At 41.2% G+C, this 18878-nt stretch overlaps 2 protein-coding genes across 2 annotated transcripts; both read left to right on the top strand.

Annotated features, from left to right (window-relative positions):
* The first annotated feature begins 9773 nt into the window (after window positions 1–9773).
* LOC139756170 (neuronal pentraxin-1-like) lies at window positions 9774–13624 on the top strand. The gene is made up of 3 exons (XM_071675358.1): window positions 9774–9905; window positions 10361–10468; window positions 13424–13624. Exons 1-3 carry the CDS (start codon window positions 9774–9776, stop codon window positions 13622–13624), a joined length of 441 nt encoding a protein of 146 aa, XP_071531459.1.
* On the top strand, window positions 13381–18734 carry LOC139755849 (uncharacterized). The gene is made up of 2 exons (XM_071674466.1): window positions 13381–15298; window positions 15631–18734. The coding sequence occupies exons 1-2, from the start codon at window positions 14227–14229 to the stop codon at window positions 16365–16367; spliced, it is 1809 nt and encodes a 602-aa protein (XP_071530567.1). The 5' UTR covers window positions 13381–14226; the 3' UTR covers window positions 16368–18734.
* The last annotated feature ends 144 nt before the right edge of the window (window positions 18735–18878 follow it).

Here is an 18878-nt window from a genome sequence, read left to right as displayed (position 1 = left end):
TGCCGAACTGTCGATGAATCTTTCTGTATCACGGAGACACGTGACCAATGATGAAGTTAGTGGTGGTCGCTCCACTGCTGCTACTGCCGACTTGTGCCACACCACCACCGTAGTGTGGTATAGACACGGATCCTATAGGAAATAGTTGCCCGCCAATCACCCGTGTTGGTTGCAGACTGAGACAGGCAATATACAGAAGCGTCTTCTGAATGACCAGATGGATGGTTGGTGTTTCAGGCGTGGTTACCATTGCTACTCTCCTCATAGACGAATGATAAGCATTTCCTGAGGTTTTATATAAGAGTGAAGATCCTGAGTGTTTAATCCAACAGTCACTAGCTGTTGTCAATAACCTGTCTCTTTGATATCAAATGTATCGTAACATTTTTCCAGCAAAAGCGCAGTTTCTCCTCAAGAAGGTGGAAGAAAATACTAGTAACCATAGATGTATTCCCACGTCACATGAAAGAAAACAGCAACCATAAAGACATAGGTTCTCGAGAAAGTGTTTGCGACTTCCCTGGATTTACACCGTTACTATCCCTACGCTGAGGTACATGGAGACCAACGCGAAGACGATACGGTTACTGACTGTGTGGGATTTCTGGGACAAGTTATAGTAACACTGACTGAAATACTACAGAAAAACTGACCAGAAGCTGAAAGTGAGTGTTTTAGTAGATCTTTAATACCACTTCATTAAAATGAATATAAGCAATTGGAAAGTACCTTCGTGATGACTTTAACTAACGTTCGTTGAAATGAAATTGATTGTGTTTAGTAACTGCTGACCTCTAGAAATGGTCGTGACAAATATGTCAAGGGAATTAGTTAGATGGAGAGAGATAAATGCGTGCCAAAACTCATGAACATTGACCCTAATATGGCCTAGTAATGGTTGTTCTTTTTATGACTTTTGATCCTTAAAGAAAATGATCAAAGATGGTCAATTCAAAATGTGGGGTTTGTAGAAAGACATTTTTGGACTACATATTATGAATACTGGATGAAACATGGTCAAGTATGGCTGAAAAAAAATGTTTCTTTATAGTAACCTTTGACCCTTACAGAATAAGAGAAATGGCTCAGTTCACAAGTCTATCCTAAGAATTGTATGGGGCTCTTGGAGAGGCATCTGTATGCAGTGTTCCGTCTGAGCTGATTGAATCTGTAAGGAATAGCGACCCAAAATACACCATTTTGAATTAAGTCATCTTTGAACCCACAAAAGCCTTCAAAAGACTTTGATCTGGTAAAGGAAATAGATAAAAATGAAAGAGGTCGCTTGGGAGTAGTGAATCAAGATACATGTGTACCAAGTTTCAAGTTGATATGCTCCCGGGATGAAGGAATAAAGCAAACACCCATGATTGTTGAGAAGGAAGAAGTTGAAACAGTAAAAGCAATCATACGTCTCCAACTGGCTCGAAATGTGTTTTGATTTATTGGTGATATTTTGTTCCTAGCAGAAAGCAGGAGTCAACTGGGAAAGCATTAGACTGGAGACGTACTCCGAGACGTACTCCGTACCATTTAAGGAATCAGAGAAGTATTAGGGAATGCACTCAGTGATTTATAGGTTCTTTCATGCCAAGTCGTGAACGCCAGCAGAGACCTTATATTTAGAATCAAAGTGATTGCAAGAAAATCTCTTTCGCCTGGACTCGTGTTAGGTGCACCATAACACCCGCACTGCGGCCTTCTGACGCTGCATTGTGTGGAGAAAAAATAAAAACAAGACTTTATGTGAGACCATCATTGTGTTCATAGTAATGATGATATTGCCATCGTCATGGCCAAACTTAAGTTCAGTGTCATGTGGTCTCTTTATGTTGTGTGTTACTTATCCGCATGTTTTCTACAGGTTTCCGCTGGACAATCCCTCCTCAAACTTCTTTAAGACAATCATTATCATACTTATGAATAGCTTAACTCGAAGTTATTCTTTGTACGTATGTACTGAACCGTTTCTTTGAAAAAGAATTGAGTCAACATGTTGGTAGGTGAAGCGGACGTGGCTTGGAAAGTATAATCTCATGAAGATTTTATCATTCACTGAAGAACGTCCAACTGGCTTTCAGTCTAGACTGTCATGGTGATATATGTCTATAGTTCTCCGCTTCTGTGGTGCTGTTATCTTGGTTCCAGCTTTGTTGGTTGTGATGGTGTAGCATTGATTTCTTGTAGCAATGATGTGATACTAACCAATTTTGAAGGCAAGCATTTTCTCGCCGCCTACATCTGTACGCCGTTCTTGTATTGATTGACATAACTATATATGATTGCTCCAGGATCCTAATTCTAAGACGGGACTCCTTTTTTGATCAGTTGTACATATACATTGTCTATGTAAGTAGGCAAAGAATTTCAGATAATTCTATTTAGCATTTCATCCCAAATTTTTTCCATCATCATCATTTCAGGTGAAAGGATGGCCTGAGTGATGGGTAGCTTCGCTGGTAACACATTTCGCCAAGATAAATTGCTTATTTCCCGCTCTCAGATTTATAGCTGTTAAGCGAAGAAAAATCCTTGGGTAATAAGTTTCTTGAAAAGTTACTTTACTCTTCCAATGTCAGTAAAAGCAAAAGTGAACGACAAATCATACCGAATACTGCATGAAAAGAATTGAGAGCTAAGGCAAACATAGTAATCGTTTCCAAGCGTTTAATGTACTCTGAGTATGTGTTAGACCAAGGCATTCTAATGCTTAGAAGGACAATAAAGCAGCCTTAACTCAGTCAGTCATGGGACAGCCACATTGTCATGTTCAGTGCTGGTCGATCACTGGGGAACGCTGCCGTGGGAACGCTGGTCAGGCCAGGGGAGGAGCTCAGTGCTCGAGGCTCACTGATCGAGTGGAGGACGTCCCTGCCTCACGCAACCACGTACCAGCCATTTCTCGAGGACCTCACTTCGTTCACTGAGCGTCTTCGTAGTAACGCTAGGAGGGGACCTTCCTCTGTATATAATCTATCACTTTAGGAGTTGATGGATGTCCCTCCGGTTGGTGATACTTGATGAGTTACGTGTAAACTCGTCCAGTCCAAAGACCATCGCAGTTCACTTACAACTGTCCACAGATTAAGTGGTTGTGAGCTCCTCGACCAGTCTTCAGTGATTGTTTAGTCTTTCCCCATGTGGTGAACAAGTCTTAATTTCTCCCCCTTTTTTCGACCTTCATGTTGCTTCCTGATTTTCAGAAAAATATCATAACTTGCAGCAGTGTTGTTGTATCTCCCTTGTGATCTGTCAGTTATCATACAGCAGTACTCTGATGTATGAAGTGAGGAGGTAGTGGTGTTGTGTAGTGGAAAGATCACCCAGAGGAAATAACATATACATGAAAACAAACGAATGATGAACTTGCGTGCTGTTTTGCTGATTATCTTCATCGTTCGTACCGCAAGCACTAATGGTGAGTATCTCAAAAGACTTTATATGTTTTACTTGATTCCTACTGAGGTCTTGGTCCCTACTGAGGTCTTGGTCCCTACTGGGGTCTTGAATCTTACTGGGGTTCATCAATTAATGTAAACAATCAATGAGAGATGTCTGGTAATTCGATTCTGAGGATAGATTCGTTCCAGCTCCTTCCATAGTTCAGTATTATCATTCTATCTAGACACTCTTGTGAAATAGCTATATGTTATACGTATTATGATAGATAACAGCTTTCACTGTTGTGAGCCAGCGTGGCTGTTCTCGACGATAGTGTTTGTTGGCCTTTGGTGTGTGGCTGTGTTAGCCTCTGGTGTGTGGCTGTGTTAGCCTCTGCTGTTTGGCCGAGTTAACTTCCGGTGTATGGCTGTGTTGGACACAATATTGGAAATAATTATATAGACACTGTATATACTGAACCTAATCACAGTATCTGTTTAGCAAGATATGAAAATTTCTCAGAGGCAATAACCCTCTAGTAAAACATGTAATTCCTGCTGAGACACATTCAGTATTCACTAAGCTGGACACAATACCTCCTCAACAGACACAAATGTTATTTAGTTATGCACCGTACATGTACAGTCCCAGGGCTCAGCTCAGTATGACATCATCTGCTAAGACAGAACCAGCTCCTGCCCTGTCTGGCAAAAACACATATTTAGCCAAAAAACGTAATTTCTCAGCCACAGTCAACCTCTCCCACAATGAAAGCGAAACTGATATAATCAGAGTTTTCATGCTCTGGCAAGTAAATTAATATCAAGGGCAAACAATGATTTAACATTTCATTTGAGCACCAGAGATTTGGCCTTGTTCTTCTTTCGCGTGTGATACATTATTTACTTAAGCAAACACAAAGGATTTAATCATTCAACAGTTGGAGAGAACAGGCACCGACTTTTGGATGAAACCTAATCACACATATCACATACACTCCTTGTGAGCTGACTGTGAGAATACAGATTGTCTAAATACTCGAGTTTGTTGACAGCCACTCTCACACTCAGGGTCTCACTGAACATGGGCAAAAAAGGGTTGAAAAGTAGTTGGGCCTCTTGAGTCTTAAAATTTCTCACATTAGATGGATATTATTGTCCAACTAGCTAACTCCACGGAAGACCATACAGAGTGTGAGAGAAGAGAGAGCGGAAAGCAATATGAGAGCATGTTTGATTTTTGTTCCACATTATGGACTATGCTAGGTGACAGGACAACATTAAATGGGAGTCTGTCTCTCTCTCTCTCTCTCTCTCTCTCTCTCTCTCTCTCTCTCTCTCTCTCTCTCTCTCTCTCTCTCTCTCTCTCTCTCTCTCGGTATAATCGCTAAGCCTTTAAAGATAGGACAGAGGAAGAAGTAAACATTGTAGTCCTTGCTCTTTTTTAAAACAAAATTTGTAATCTTAATTCATTCCATTCTACTGCCTAAATCTGATTATGTGCAAATGTAAGTGAGATGATGTGAATCATGAAGGTTAGAGATATCACGATAGGCATCTCTGTTATAGGCTTGAACCCTCTCTTTAACAACCTAATTTTGTATCTATTGTGATCATTCCAAAGGAGTGGAATTTTGTTCATAAATTGAATCTTCGACGCTGAGTACAAGTCATGAAAATTCTTCTTAAGCTAGCTGTAAGGTCGGGAGTTCTTCTGTCCAGAAGGACCATTATATTCAACTGCTGGGTTAACATTTCCCGGGTCCACAAATGCGGGAGATGAACGATCGCTGGTGTCTGGGAGAGTCTCGAGGAGAACACAGTTAAGCTGAGGCTGTTGTTCATCTTGGGCTGCAAGACACCTTCCACAGGTCTGCTACTGAGGCGTGGATGAAATGGTTGTTCATAAGAATCATGAACACGGGACAATGAATTTCCTGGGATGAACATGTCAGGGCCATCATCAAATTCACCACTTATCGTTCTCATCTTCTTAGTCGAAGGGAGACACCTAGACCTTAAGTCACGTCTCTACATGGTTCCTGGCTTTTCATTCACTGTACTTCTGTATCAGTAACTGCACTGTCATAAAGTGACACGCATTCTGTATACTGTACTTCTGTGTAAGTAACTGTACTGTCATAAACTGACACACATCAGAATAATCTTATTTTTCTTTTTATAGTGACCGACATGGCACGGATAGATAGTGTGCCCAAAACCTCATAACACCAATGTCTATAGATCACCTGACTTACGTTTGCAAAAACATATTTCATATTCTTTTGGACTGAACCAATCTTTAATCTTTGGCCAGGCTGTGTGGTGCAAGCAAATCTGGATTGGTAATGATTCTCAGACCTACGTGATCAATGTCACTCAGTATCAGTTATCAAAGTGAATGGAACCAGTTGCTCAGGAGAAAACCTAAGTCACCGACAAGACTCAGTCTTGTAGTGCACGCAAGCCACATATCTTACATGTGTTCACTGACTGTGTGTAACACCATTGGTGTTCGACAGAGACTCTGAACCAGGAATCTCTTTTTAACAGTCCTACAAATATAGGTACGCATGGACGCAGGAGGTGTAGAGGTGTGTGGAATGTGGACGCAGGAGGTGTGGAGGTGCGTGGAATGTGGACGCAGAAGTGTGTGGAGGTGCGTGGAATGTACGACGTCTTGTTTCTAACAGGTTCGGATCGTCATGAGCAACTTAGCCAGCAGCAGCAGGGACAGCAGCAGCAGGGACAGGGACAGGAGGGAGAGGTGCGTATGTTCAGCCTGAACAGGGGAGTGTGGACGTTGCCATCACTGGACGTGTTCCTCCGCTACAACTTCTCCAGCGACAGCGTCACACAGTTCACCGTCTGCTACAGAATCAGGTGAAGCGCAACTCTCTTAACAAGTACCTCCCTCGTGTATGTGTGAGTGATGTACTGTATGGCTCCACGTGTAGTCATGATAAGCAAACATATCTACACAATAGTTGGTAATGTGTTATTGACACGTAGATTTCGTAATCAATTTACATACGACAAGTGTTTTCATGAGAAAGTCCAGTCGATAGGAGCCATATTCTCTGATCTGTTTTCAAGATGAATACAAAGGCATAATGATAACCTCATCTGCCTCCAGGTCTTTCCCACGACTGCAGAAATCTGAAGCCTTGCCTTGTGCCCATGATATCTATGCCATACTCTAACTTAGAGCCAATATCACTGCTAAAACTATTTTGTCCATGGAATATATTCTATTCAAACCTAGTAATTTTTGTCTCATTGTTATCATTAAATTTTTTGATGTGCGTCCTGCAAAATATCCATTAGCTTGAAAAACAGAAGCCATTTTGTGCAGAATTAGTGGCTTAAAAGTGATTTATAGTTTCTGGATTTGCAACAGTGTATTTCTGTGTTTACTCATAACAGCATCGATCACGCTTTCCACACGAACACTACTTAGCCTTGGGTTTGAATTATGTGTAGAATCTCTTACACATCATCGTCAGAACACGTGCTTACGACTTGGCTGGAGAGGGCACATCGTAGTGCATAGGGCGGTCAGCTTCAGCTGCTGACTATCGCACCTGAATGAATGATTGTTAAAGTATCACCTTAGTTTGAGCCCTAGACTCTGTTCCAGTCCAAGTGTTCATCTGTATTCTACACACCCTTTCCTTCGTCGTACTCCCAAGTGCCATTTAACAAACCCCCGCCAAAGTTCTCAGTGCCTAAGACCCGTCCGTGTTGTGGATAGTCAACGAGATATTGCTTTAGCTCCAGCCGCCTGGACCCCTGCCAGTAAAAATAGAATATACTGAAGGACAATACCAACAACCTAAGAGGCTGTATGATGACAGAGGATATTCAAGAGATAAAGCCACACGAACGTACAACTCCCTCCCTGCATAGTAAAAGTAAATGAAAACAAGCAGGTGATCGATTACACTACCAGCTGGCACATGGTTGAGACAGGTAAAGCAAAAATATGGTAGGTACTGGAGGATGAAGAGGAAACGTAAACTTAACATATATCCAAGATCTGGACAGCAACACTCATGGAGCACACCTGGGCCCCCACGGAGCCTCACACCGCTGAGAGAAACACCACCTCCACCACAACACACACACACACACACACACACACACACACACACACTGGGATACATAAATATGATAACAGAAGTACAAAATGAACCGACGATTCACACACTCCAGTAAACCTATACAATATATCTTTATAACTACGTTTTGTTTTTTCACTGCACACTCCCTGCCACGCTTCTTGCTTCCCACTCCTCCACATCTATATATGAAAACTCACTCGCTGGAGACATTATATCACTCGGAGCAGTTCCCCTCTCTCTGCCCACCGTGAAAAGCATAGTCAATAACAAGATCGTGGTCTTCAATAACTTGGTTTATTACGCAATATACAAACAAGTTACTAACCTTCTCGTTCAGAATGACTTGTAAGTAATCAGTCACGTGACGTCTAATTTCTGTAACAAAAGTTTTTTGTTTCTTTGTGTTGTTTGACATATAAACAATGGCAAGTTCACATAGTGTCATGGAGCCGTGCATGTGTTATCCTCTAGTAGTATATTCATAAGGATGATCACACACCCAGCAGTTAGTGTCTACCTTTCTGCTTTACATCTCGTCTTTATCACAGATAAGATAAAGAATCTCACGACATTGCTATTGTCGTCCAATAGAATCCTTCATCATGAGCCAACGGTTCCACTGTTATCTGTCCGTCATGTATACTCCTAAGTACCTATACTGTTGATATTTAAAGTACATGTTCACAAAAATGTTTTCACCCAAGCCATTATGTCCATCTTGCAATTTTCTATGATACAAAATGTTCCATTATAGCTAAGTTCCTACCGGTTGATGTGCCGGAAGGAGCGATAGTAAAGTGAAACCTCTTGCTTGACTATCCTTTCGCCATCTGAATAGATTATGAGTCTAGGTTACTATATACGTCCTCTAGTGGATGATAACCTCGTCAAAGACCATTATAGCTGTGAGCATAGATCTTGCCTCACTTTCCTCCTACGTATTACGACAAGTTGGTTTATGTTGGCTCTTGTTGCAGGTTTGAGACGTTTACGAAGCTGACGACCCATCTCTCCTACGTGGACAACGACGCAAATATGGATTCACTGGGAATCTGTGAGTTGCCACGAGTAGGTGACCTGTGCATTATGGGAAAACTCTGGGAGGACAGTTGTATAAATGTGTGTGTGTGTGTGTGTGTGTGTGTGTGTGTGTGTGTGTGTGTGTGTGTGTGTGTGTGTGTGTGTGTGTGTGTGTGTGCATTAATGAAACACTTCTAACCCAAAAAACAACATCCCTTCTCCCAAAATCATGAAAACACTAGACAAGCCTCACCTCGAAGCTTTCACCCAGCCTTTGAGCCCACAGGCATCCACAACGCAAATTAGACCTTGAATAATTCCCCTGCAACTGGTCCTAAGTAATATCAAACCCCTACACAAATTACTTATGCCCAAAAGTAATCCCATCACTCACAGGTGTCTTCAACTGGAAACTTAGCAACATAGTAGCCTTTCTGAGATACCTCAGTCTCCCTCTCCTTCTATCGCCCAGTATCACAACTGACATCAAGAATCAAACTCCATGAAAACTAACCCCGCCACAGCATCAAGAAAATGTCCGTCTCTCACCCATACAGAGTGCTATGAGTCTTGTGTACAATACTCAGTCTGGTCTTAATCTTCATGCCTGACTGACGTGATCCTCCAGATGCTCTACCCTATACATTGCAACAAGACTGTATGGCTTACGAAACATCTGATAAGTTACTGGGACTTTTAATCAAGCCTGAACTTTATTTTGGGCTCGAAAGGCAGTCATATAATGTTCACTAAAATGTCAAACAGAGGAAATTGTAGGAAAAAGTTAGAACAAGATGACTTTAAACCTTAGCAAGAGATTGTAGGTACTCCCATCTCCTGAAGTTGATGGATTTCCCTTATACAAAAGAAATGAATTATCTTTGATCACTAGACATCAAGAAATGTTCTAACAGTAACTCATTTTCAAGAACTTGGATCTCTCAAGACATAAAGATGATATATGAGTATCTAAAACATAGTAAATCAGTTACTTCTAATAGGTGTGCGAGTTTGTACATTCTTTCTAAAATACTAAACCATTTCTCTCAAAATTCTTATTTCATCCCTCTTATAGCTAAAGCTTCCCCAGTACAGCCTCACCTCGTTTCCCATGCCTTCTGATAATTCTAGCAAACTTATTTCCTTTTAGGACAATTTTCATTATATTTCAAGATATTCTTGACAGATTTCATTGCTGATGAATTAGGTATTATCTTGTTGATCTGCAGACCATGCCCAGTCTCACCTGATGGTGTGGTTCAACGGCGAGAGTCAGATTAGAGAGGAGGACGTGGCCAACTGGGACCCGCCCCCCGAGACCTGGATCCACTTCTGTCACGTCTTTAGTTCCTCCACCTTCACCATTTACACTCAAGGTCAGGTACGACAGGCGACGCTTTCCTACTCAACCACATCAGTAAGCTTTACAAATTCATGTAAATATATGAAAATGAGAATGAGATATAATGATGCTGTCATTTGTGTGTGGAAAAAAGTACCTTTCAGGAATTTCTCACCAAGATCATTTCTATGTGAGCGGCCTTTCTTGCACGTACGGTATTATGACGATATCTAATCCCCAACCAGTTACGTACTGAACCTGGATGCAAAATTGACCGTTGTCTCACTGCGTTCCATACCACAAAGAACATGTATATGAGTGTTGATCTTGATGATAGAAGTTTAAAAGACATTCATTGAATATATTAATCTCACTTTTAGCATAAATAAGCTTCCCTCCTTTTACCTCAAATGTTGATAGAGGATAAGCATTTCTGTGTATTGCAAGTCATCTTTTTTAACAGCTCTGCCATCACATGTCATCCTCTCCTTCAGGAAATATTCAGTAAGGATCTGATGAGCGGGTGGTCCTTGCAGCTGAATGGGTCACTAGTACTGGGGCAAGAGCAGGATGCCCTGGGTGGAGGCTTCGATATAGCCCAGGTAAGAGGAGTAGCAGGAGGCAGATACACACTTTACCTAACCCTGCATCCTGTCTTGTGCCTGACCGTGACTCACTTATGGGCCTCCCAAGCTCGGGTGCATAGGTTCAAACCCTAGTTATGACAGTCGGTCCACAGTCAACCCAGCTGTTCATCCACCCCTAGAGGTTGGTCGATAAAAAGGAACCTAACTCAGGTTGGGGTATGTATATATATATATATATATATATATATATATATATATATATATATATATATATATATATATATATATATATATATATATATATATATATATATATATATATATACATATATATATATATATATATATATATATATATATATATATATATATATATATATATATATATATCCTGGGGATAGGGGAGAAAGAATACTTCCCACGTATTCCCTGCATGTCGTAGAAGGCGACTAAAAGGGGAGGGAGCGGGGGGCTGGAAATCCTCCCCTCTCATTATCTTTTTTTTAATTTTTCCAAAAGAAGGAACAGAGAAGGGGGCCAGGTGAGGATATTCCCTCAAAGACCCAGTTCTCTGTTCTTAACGCTACCTCGCTAACGCGGGAAATGGCGAATAGTTTGAAATATATATATATATATATATATATATATATATATATATATATATATATATATATATATATACATACATACATACATACACGTCTACACATGCACATATACATACCTATAAATTTCAACGTATACATATATATATATATATATATATATACATACACAGACATATACATATATACACATGTACATAACTCATACTTGCTGCCTTTATCCATTCCGGTCGCTACACCGCTACACATGAAATGACAACCCCCTCCCCCCGCACGCGCGCGAGGTAGCGCTAGGAAGACAACAAAGGCCACATTCATTCACACTCAATCTCTAGCTGTCATGTATAATGCACCGAAACCATAGCTCCCTTTCCACATCCAGGCCCCACAAAACTTTCTATGGTTTACCCTAGACGCTTCACATGCCCTGGTTCAATCCATTGACAGCACGTCGACCCCGGTATACCACATCGTTCCAATTCCCTCTATTCCTTGCACGCCTTTCACCCTCCTGCATGTTCAGGCCCCGATCGCTCAAAATCTTTCTCTCCATCCTTCCACTTCCACTTTTGGCCTCCCACTTCTCGTTCCCTCCACCTCTGACACATATATCCTCTTTCCTCACTCATTCTCTCAATGTGACCAAACCATTTCAATACACCCTCTTCTGTTCTCTCAACCACACTCTTTTATTACCACACATCTCTCTTACCCTTTCATTACTTACTTGATCAAACCACCTCATACCACATATTGTCCTCAAACATCTCATTTCCAACACGTCCATCCTCCTCCGCACAACCTCGCCCACGTCTCGCAACCATATAACATTGTTGGAACCACTATTTCTTCAAACATACCCATTTTTGCTCTCCAAGATAACGTTATTGCCTTCCACATATTCTTCAATGCTTCCAAAACCTTCGCCCCCTCCCCCATCCTGTGACACTTTCGCTTCCATGGTTCCATCCGCTGCTAGATCCACTCCCAGATATCTAAAACACTTCACTTCCTCGTCTTTCTCCATTCAAACTTACCTCCCAATTTACTTGTCCCTCAACCCTACTGAACGTAATAACCTTGCTCTTATTCACATTCACTCTCTGCTTTCTTCTTTCACACACTTTACCAAATTCAGTCACCAACTTCTGCAGTTTCTCAATCGGATCGGCCAACCCAGCGCTGTATCATCAGCGAACAACAACTGACGCTTACCAAGCCCTCTCATCCACAACAGACTGCATACTTGCCCCTCTCTCCAAGACTCTTACATTCACCTCCCTAACAACCCCATCCATAAACAAATTAAACAACCATGGAGACATTATGCACCCCTGCCGCAAACCAACATTCACTGGAAACCAATCACATTCCTCTCTTCCAACTCATACACATGCCTTACATCCTTGATAAGAACTCTTCACTGCTTCTAGCAACTTATCTCCCACACCATATACTCTTAATACCTTCCACAGAGCATCTCTATCATATGCCTTCTCCAGATCCATAAATGCTACATACAAATCGATCTGTTTTTCTTAGTATTTCTCACATACATTCTTCAAAGCAAACACCTGATCCACACATCCTCTACCACTTCTGAAACCACACTGCTCTTTCCCAATCTGATGCTCTGTACATGCCTTTACCCTCTCAATCAATACCCTCCCATTTATATATATATTATCATTCTTATTATCATTATAATACTTGACCGCCGTTTCCTGCATCAGCGAGGTAGCGCCAGGAAACAGACAAAGAAAGACCCATCCACTGATATACACACATATATACATACCCGCACATACACATACATACATAAATATACATATAGATATCAACATACACATGTACTGGCATATACATATTCACACTTGCGTTAATGGGGTGGCCTTGATTAAGGCCTCAGTTGCCCATGCTGTCTTAGCCAAAAAGAATATTATCCTTGGTCAGTGTCATGAGCACTCCACTGTCCTTGAGCAGTGTTTTGCGGAATATGCTTGATCTGGTCAGTGTCATGTGCATCTTTTTTCATTATTTTCTAGTGTCTTCAGCATAATGCTGGCCATATTCATATCTAGCCCTAATCATTCCCACTAGCACAGTCTTTCATTAGTTTCGCAGTAACTACCAAATGGGGGAAGTAATACAAGCAATTGACTTTTCGTTGCTTTGGACATTAGAATTTCTGTCTCATCTCTAGTAACTTCTTCAATATCATTTGAGTCCTGATGTTATAAAATTATGATGTTTGAAAATTGCTATTGCTTAATCCAATTAATTCCAGGTATTACCTACCTTTGTAGCATTGTGCATTCATTATCTAATTACTCTGGGGGAATTGATTACTATATCATCCCATTAGGTGATGATTGGCGACATAGCTCAGGTATCATTTTGGGACCGACCACTGACAATCCCGGAGATCGTGGAGATGGCCACGTGTCGAACCCTAGGACGGGGTAACGTCTTCAGCTCCGACACGGCCTCACTGGAGGTGTACGGCTCTACAGTGCAGTGGGTCAATGTTGAAACTTTGTGCAGGTGCTCATGTTATATCACGTAAATTAAACACATAGAGTGAGAGTTGGAAATTATTAACACATTAACACCTATGTAGAGATGCAAACGTATCAAGGCACACAAATAATATAACTTTCACACAGATGCAAACATATCCACACAAGCAAACATACACACATATAGAAAAAAATGCACATATTCAGTGATAGAAGTTAATGAATACTTATCTTTCTTAAGTAGCTTAAAAAGTTATGTTTGTTCACATAAATTTTCTCTACTCAAATACTTGGAAACCTTTCATGGATCATCATCATAATGATTTATACTGTGCTAAGCGTGGAATTTCTACGAAACATTAACTGATCACTGGGATTAACTAACTACAAATATATTAGAATTTCATTACATTTCTCTTTTCCATATCAATTTTCTGCAGCCAGGCAGGCAAAGTCTTAAACACAGTTCAAAAGCTAACCAGGTCGAAGATCTTAAGAACTTGCCTGTTCTTTATCAACAAAAATATCATCTGTTTTATGTACAGGTTAGTAATAACTAAATTTTCTCATCAGTTCATCAGGAGGGAACTACTTTGTGATCCTACTAGAGGAGCGGAGTCTGGTGGAGGCTATCTCTCTGTGCCAGTTGATGAATGCATCCCTAGCAGTGCCTAGCGACTCAAACGAGAACCTCCACCTGACACAGGAGCTTCAACCACACCAAAATGTCTGCTCTCCTGAAAGGGAAGGGAAGCTATGGCTTGGCATCAGTGACAGTCAGGAGGAGGGCGTTTGGAGAAATGTTGTCACTAATAATCCTGTGGATTACTTGAACTTTGCCCCAACGTATCCCCACGGAAGCACTTTTTATGGTTGTGCGTTGCTGACAGTCACTGGCTTTTGGCATGATACTACTTGTTTATACATCAGGAACTGTGCAGGGTGCATGGTGAACAGATCATCTTACCTATACCTAAGAGGTTTTTGCTTTGACACTGAACATCAAAATCGGTTCAGGCTATCAGGTTATACCGATGAACGGGTACATTTCCTGGGATTCTACAATCTATTGATAGCATGGGAAGCAGCTAATAAGATGTGGGTATTCTATAATATTTTGGAGAACTCAACCTATATGCACTTAAACAACTTGGCAGCTGATGGATATCCATTAGGTAAACACGAATGGATTACTAACAGTGAGATATGTGGAGTTCCCAAAGGGAATGACATGTCCCTAAGTCTGTCACCCTGCAACAAGAATCAGTATATGTGCAGATCAGGCCAGTGCATCACTCTCCTGCAGCGGTGTGACTTGAATAATGACTGTATCGATAGGAGTGATGAATTTAACTGTGGAAAAGTGGTGATAAGCAATGAATACCAAAGGGAGTTACCACCTGTAAATGTCAGGGGCAATGTTCTAAAGCTCAGTCCGGAGCTAAGACTACTGAGGGTGGCTAATGTTGATGACATCAGTATGGCTATTGACGTTGAGTTACAGGTAATCCTTCAGTGGGTGGATGATCGGTTGAGCTTCAAGCATCTGACAGCGTCCAGGAGTGGATCTATCCTGACAGAGGAGGAGGTGCATCTGATATGGACACCAAGGTACCAGCTGATAAACCTGGAGGGTGGAAAGATGGAACTGCTGGAAGAGAGTGTCATCATTACCACGGCCAACAATGCTACAGTTTCTCACTTCAATGATATTAACATGGGTAAGATATGGTATCTGTCTCACAATGGGAAGTTTAAATATCATCTTATAATTATTTCAACCATAGTGCTTTCTGAGATTTATCTGAACTTGTCATCTTTAATTTTCAGCATTTGAAAATGAAAAATATCTTTATCTTCTAATTCCTAAATATCAGTAATCAAATAATATTTTACTTTCAACACTACATTTGGTTTAAACTAAACCAACATATGAATGAATTACTATATTGCCAAATTACACATCATGATTTTTGAAAAAATAAATGTAAGGTTTTGCATCACTATTTGCAAGCATTGCAATAATTGTACACATGATGTTTTCACTTGACAGACCCAATCTACCCTGGAGACAGCAACAACCTTTCCATCATCAGCCACTATACAGCAAGATTCACCTGTCTGTTTAGATTCTTTGCCTATCCTTTCGACATCCAGTTATGCACCATCGAACTCCATCTCCCATCTATCTATGAGGGGAAGGTAGAGTTCTCAGAGGATGATGCTGCGGTGAACTACTCAGGTGTTATGGACCTGGCACTATACACCATCAGGGATGTTTCCATTGGTTCAAACTCAGGGGCTAACCAGGTGATAATGGAGTTCAAGCTGCATCGAAGGCCAGGGGTGATCATGTTGTCCACCTTCCTGCCCTCAAGCCTACTGCTTCTGGTGAGCTGGTCGACACTCTTCATCAAGCTGGATGCTCTGAATGTTCGGGCTATCATGTCCCTCACAACACTGCTTGTCCTCTACACACTCTTCTCCAACCTCTCCAGTTCCCTCCCAGCAACTGCAGAGATCAAACTTATCGACATATGGTTTTTCTTTATTATCTCAATACTCTTTGTAAACATCATGATGAACGTGTTTGTCAGGGATGATGTTCAAATCTCAGTCCCAGGGCCTCAAAAGGTGATAAGGGTGCAGCCAGTACCTTACAAAGCCCCTGCTTCAGTTAGTTACAAAATCTATGTCTCTGTTAGGTTTCTCACTATTTATAAAACTGTCATCATTCCAGTGATGATTATTGTGTTCAACATCTCTTTCTGGGTGACTGTGTTTTTGTAATCATGTATCACAGTGTTGGTAATGAAAATTTTACCATATTACCACAAAAGACGAAAATGTGTGGAAGGAGAGAATGCTATCTCGGAGAACAAAAATGGGCATGTTTGAAGAAATAGTAGTTCCAACAATGTTATATGGTTGCAAGGCATGGGCTGCAGATAAGGTTGTACGGAGGAAGGTGGATGTGTTGGAAATGAAATATTTGAGGACCATATGTGGTATACATATATATGGGGATAGGGGAGAAAGAATACTTCCCACGTATTCCCTGCGTGTCGTAGAAGGCGACTAAAAGGGAAGGGAGCGGGAGGCTGGAAATCCTCCCCTCATTTTTTTTTTTTTTCCAAAAGAAGAAACAGAGAAAGGGGCCAGGTGAGGATATTCCCTCAAAGGCCCAGTCCTCATCCTCTGTTCTTAACGCTACCTCGCTAATGCGGGAAATGGCGATTAGTATAAAAAAAAAAAAAAAAAAAAAATATATATATATATATATATATAATACAGATGAAAGAAATGGCCCAACCCACCCCCATACACATGTATATACATACACGCCCACACACGCAAATATACATACCTATACATCTCAATGTACACATATATATACACACACAGACACATACATATATACCCATGCACACAATTCACACTGTCTGCCTTTATTCATTCCCATCGCCACCTCACCACACAGGGAATCCCATCCCCCTCCCCCCTCATGTGTGCGAGGTAGTGCTAGGAAAAGACAACAAAGGCCCCATTCGTTCACACTCAGTCTCTAGCTGTCATGCAATAATGCCTGAAACCACAGCTCCCTTTCCACATCCAGGCCCCAAACAACTTTCCATGGTTTACCCCAGACACTTCACATGCCCTGATTCAATCCACTGACAGCACGTCAACCCCGGTATACCATATCGATCCAATTCACTCTATTCCTTGCCCGCCTTTCACCCTCCTGCATGTTCAGGCCCCGATCACTCAGTATCTTTTTCACTCCATCTTTCCACCTCCAATTTGGTCTCCCACTTCTCCTCGTTCCCTCCACCTCCGACACATATATCCTCTTGGTCAATCTTTCCTCACTCATTCTCTCCATGTGCCCAAACCATTTCAAAACACCCTCTTCTGCTCTCTCAACCATGCTCTTATAATTTCCACACATCTCTCTTACCCTTACATTACCCTTACATTACTTATATATGCGAGGTAGTGCATGAAAGTGGATGGTAATTACTAGTGCTTATGTATCTGACCACAAGAAGAAAGATCACAAAGTAAGCATTGGAAGCCGTTGAGGGTATAAATGAAGAGCATAAGGTATTGTGTTATACATGGAAATTGTGAACAGTTTGTGAAGTTGTGTGGTGAAGAAGGACTGATGACAAGGAACACCTGGTTAAAAAGAGGGACAAACACAAGTATACATATGTGGGCATTAGTGGATTACATATCACCAGACGAGTGTAAATGAGAGACTTTGGATGTAAATGTGGCGAGAGGGGCAGCTGGTGGGATGTCTGATCACTAAAGTGTGGAGGCGAGGATGAAGATCTGTACAGGTTTTTGGAAAGGAAACAATGTTGGTGAGAAGAGAGTGGTGAAAGTAAGTGAACTAGGGAAAGAGACTTGGGCAAAAAAATACCAAGAGAGATTGAGTGTAGAATTGCAAATGAAGCAAGGGGAGTGGGTGAGGAATGAAAAATATTTAGGCTAGCAGTGTTGGCATGTGAAACATGCATGTGGAATACAAAAGGTGGGAGGTGGGCAGATTAGAAAGGGTGGCAAGCGGTGGAATGAAGTTGCTAGCAAAAGAAAAAGAGAGGCATTTGGGCAATACTTACAGTGAGAGTGTATATGATTGCGAGATGTATAAGAATAAGCAGCAGGAGGTCAAGAGGAAGATGCAGGGGTTGAAAAAGTGGGTAAATGAAAGTTGGGGTTAGCAATTATCAGAAAACTTTAGCAAGAATAAGATGTTTTGGAAGGAGGTAAATAATGTGCGAAAAACATGAATCATATGGGAACATCAGTGAAAGGAGCAAAACTGGAGATGGTAACAGGTAGTGACAAAGCGAGAAGATGGAGTATGTTGAAGGACTATTGAAATGTTGAATGTGTGTAATGACAAAGTGGCAGATGTAGGGTGAAAGTTGGGTAGTATGTGAAGTGAGAAAGTCATAGAGAGTGGTTTGGGAAAGAGACAAAAGATGGTGAAAGCCTTACATACGGTGAAATGTGGTGAGATGGATTATTAAGAAAGGGGGTGACTGTACTGGAGATTGGCTGGTAAGAATATTGGGTATGTGTGGATCATAGTGAGATGCCTGAGGATTGCAAGAATGCATTGTATAACAGGCTAGGGGGATAATGGTGAGTTTTCAAACTACAGAGGTATAAGTTTGTTAAGTGTACCTGGTGAGGCATATGCTAGGGTATTGATTGAGAGGGTGAAGGCATGTACAAAGCATCAGATTGGGGAGAAGCAGTATGGCTTCTGAAGTGGTAGAGGAG

Source organism: Panulirus ornatus, chromosome 20, assembly GCF_036320965.1.
Source record: "Panulirus ornatus isolate Po-2019 chromosome 20, ASM3632096v1, whole genome shotgun sequence".
NCBI lineage: Eukaryota > Metazoa > Arthropoda > Malacostraca > Decapoda > Palinuridae > Panulirus > Panulirus ornatus.
The sequence above is the reverse complement of the archived record's forward strand: the minus strand, read 5'-3'. Positions and strand labels throughout refer to the sequence as shown.

What these genes read in the sequence shown, in the direction of transcription:
- LOC139756170 (XM_071675358.1), top strand. Translation starts at nt 9,774, where the DNA reads ATGGTGTGGTTCAACGGCGAGAGTCAGATTAGAGAGGAGGACGTGGCC. An exon ending in CCATTTACACTCAAGGTCAG is followed by an intron (nt 9,906 to 10,360) that starts GTACGACAGGCG and finishes CCTCTCCTTCAG; the next exon opens with GAAATATTCAGTAAGGATCT. An exon ending in GAGGCTTCGATATAGCCCAG is followed by an intron (nt 10,469 to 13,423) that starts GTAAGAGGAGTA and finishes TCATCCCATTAG; the next exon opens with GTGATGATTGGCGACATAGC.
- LOC139755849 (XM_071674466.1), top strand. Translation starts at nt 14,227, where the DNA reads ATGAATGCATCCCTAGCAGTGCCTAGCGACTCAAACGAGAACCTCCAC. An exon ending in CTTCAATGATATTAACATGG is followed by an intron (nt 15,299 to 15,630) that starts GTAAGATATGGT and finishes TTCACTTGACAG; the next exon opens with ACCCAATCTACCCTGGAGAC.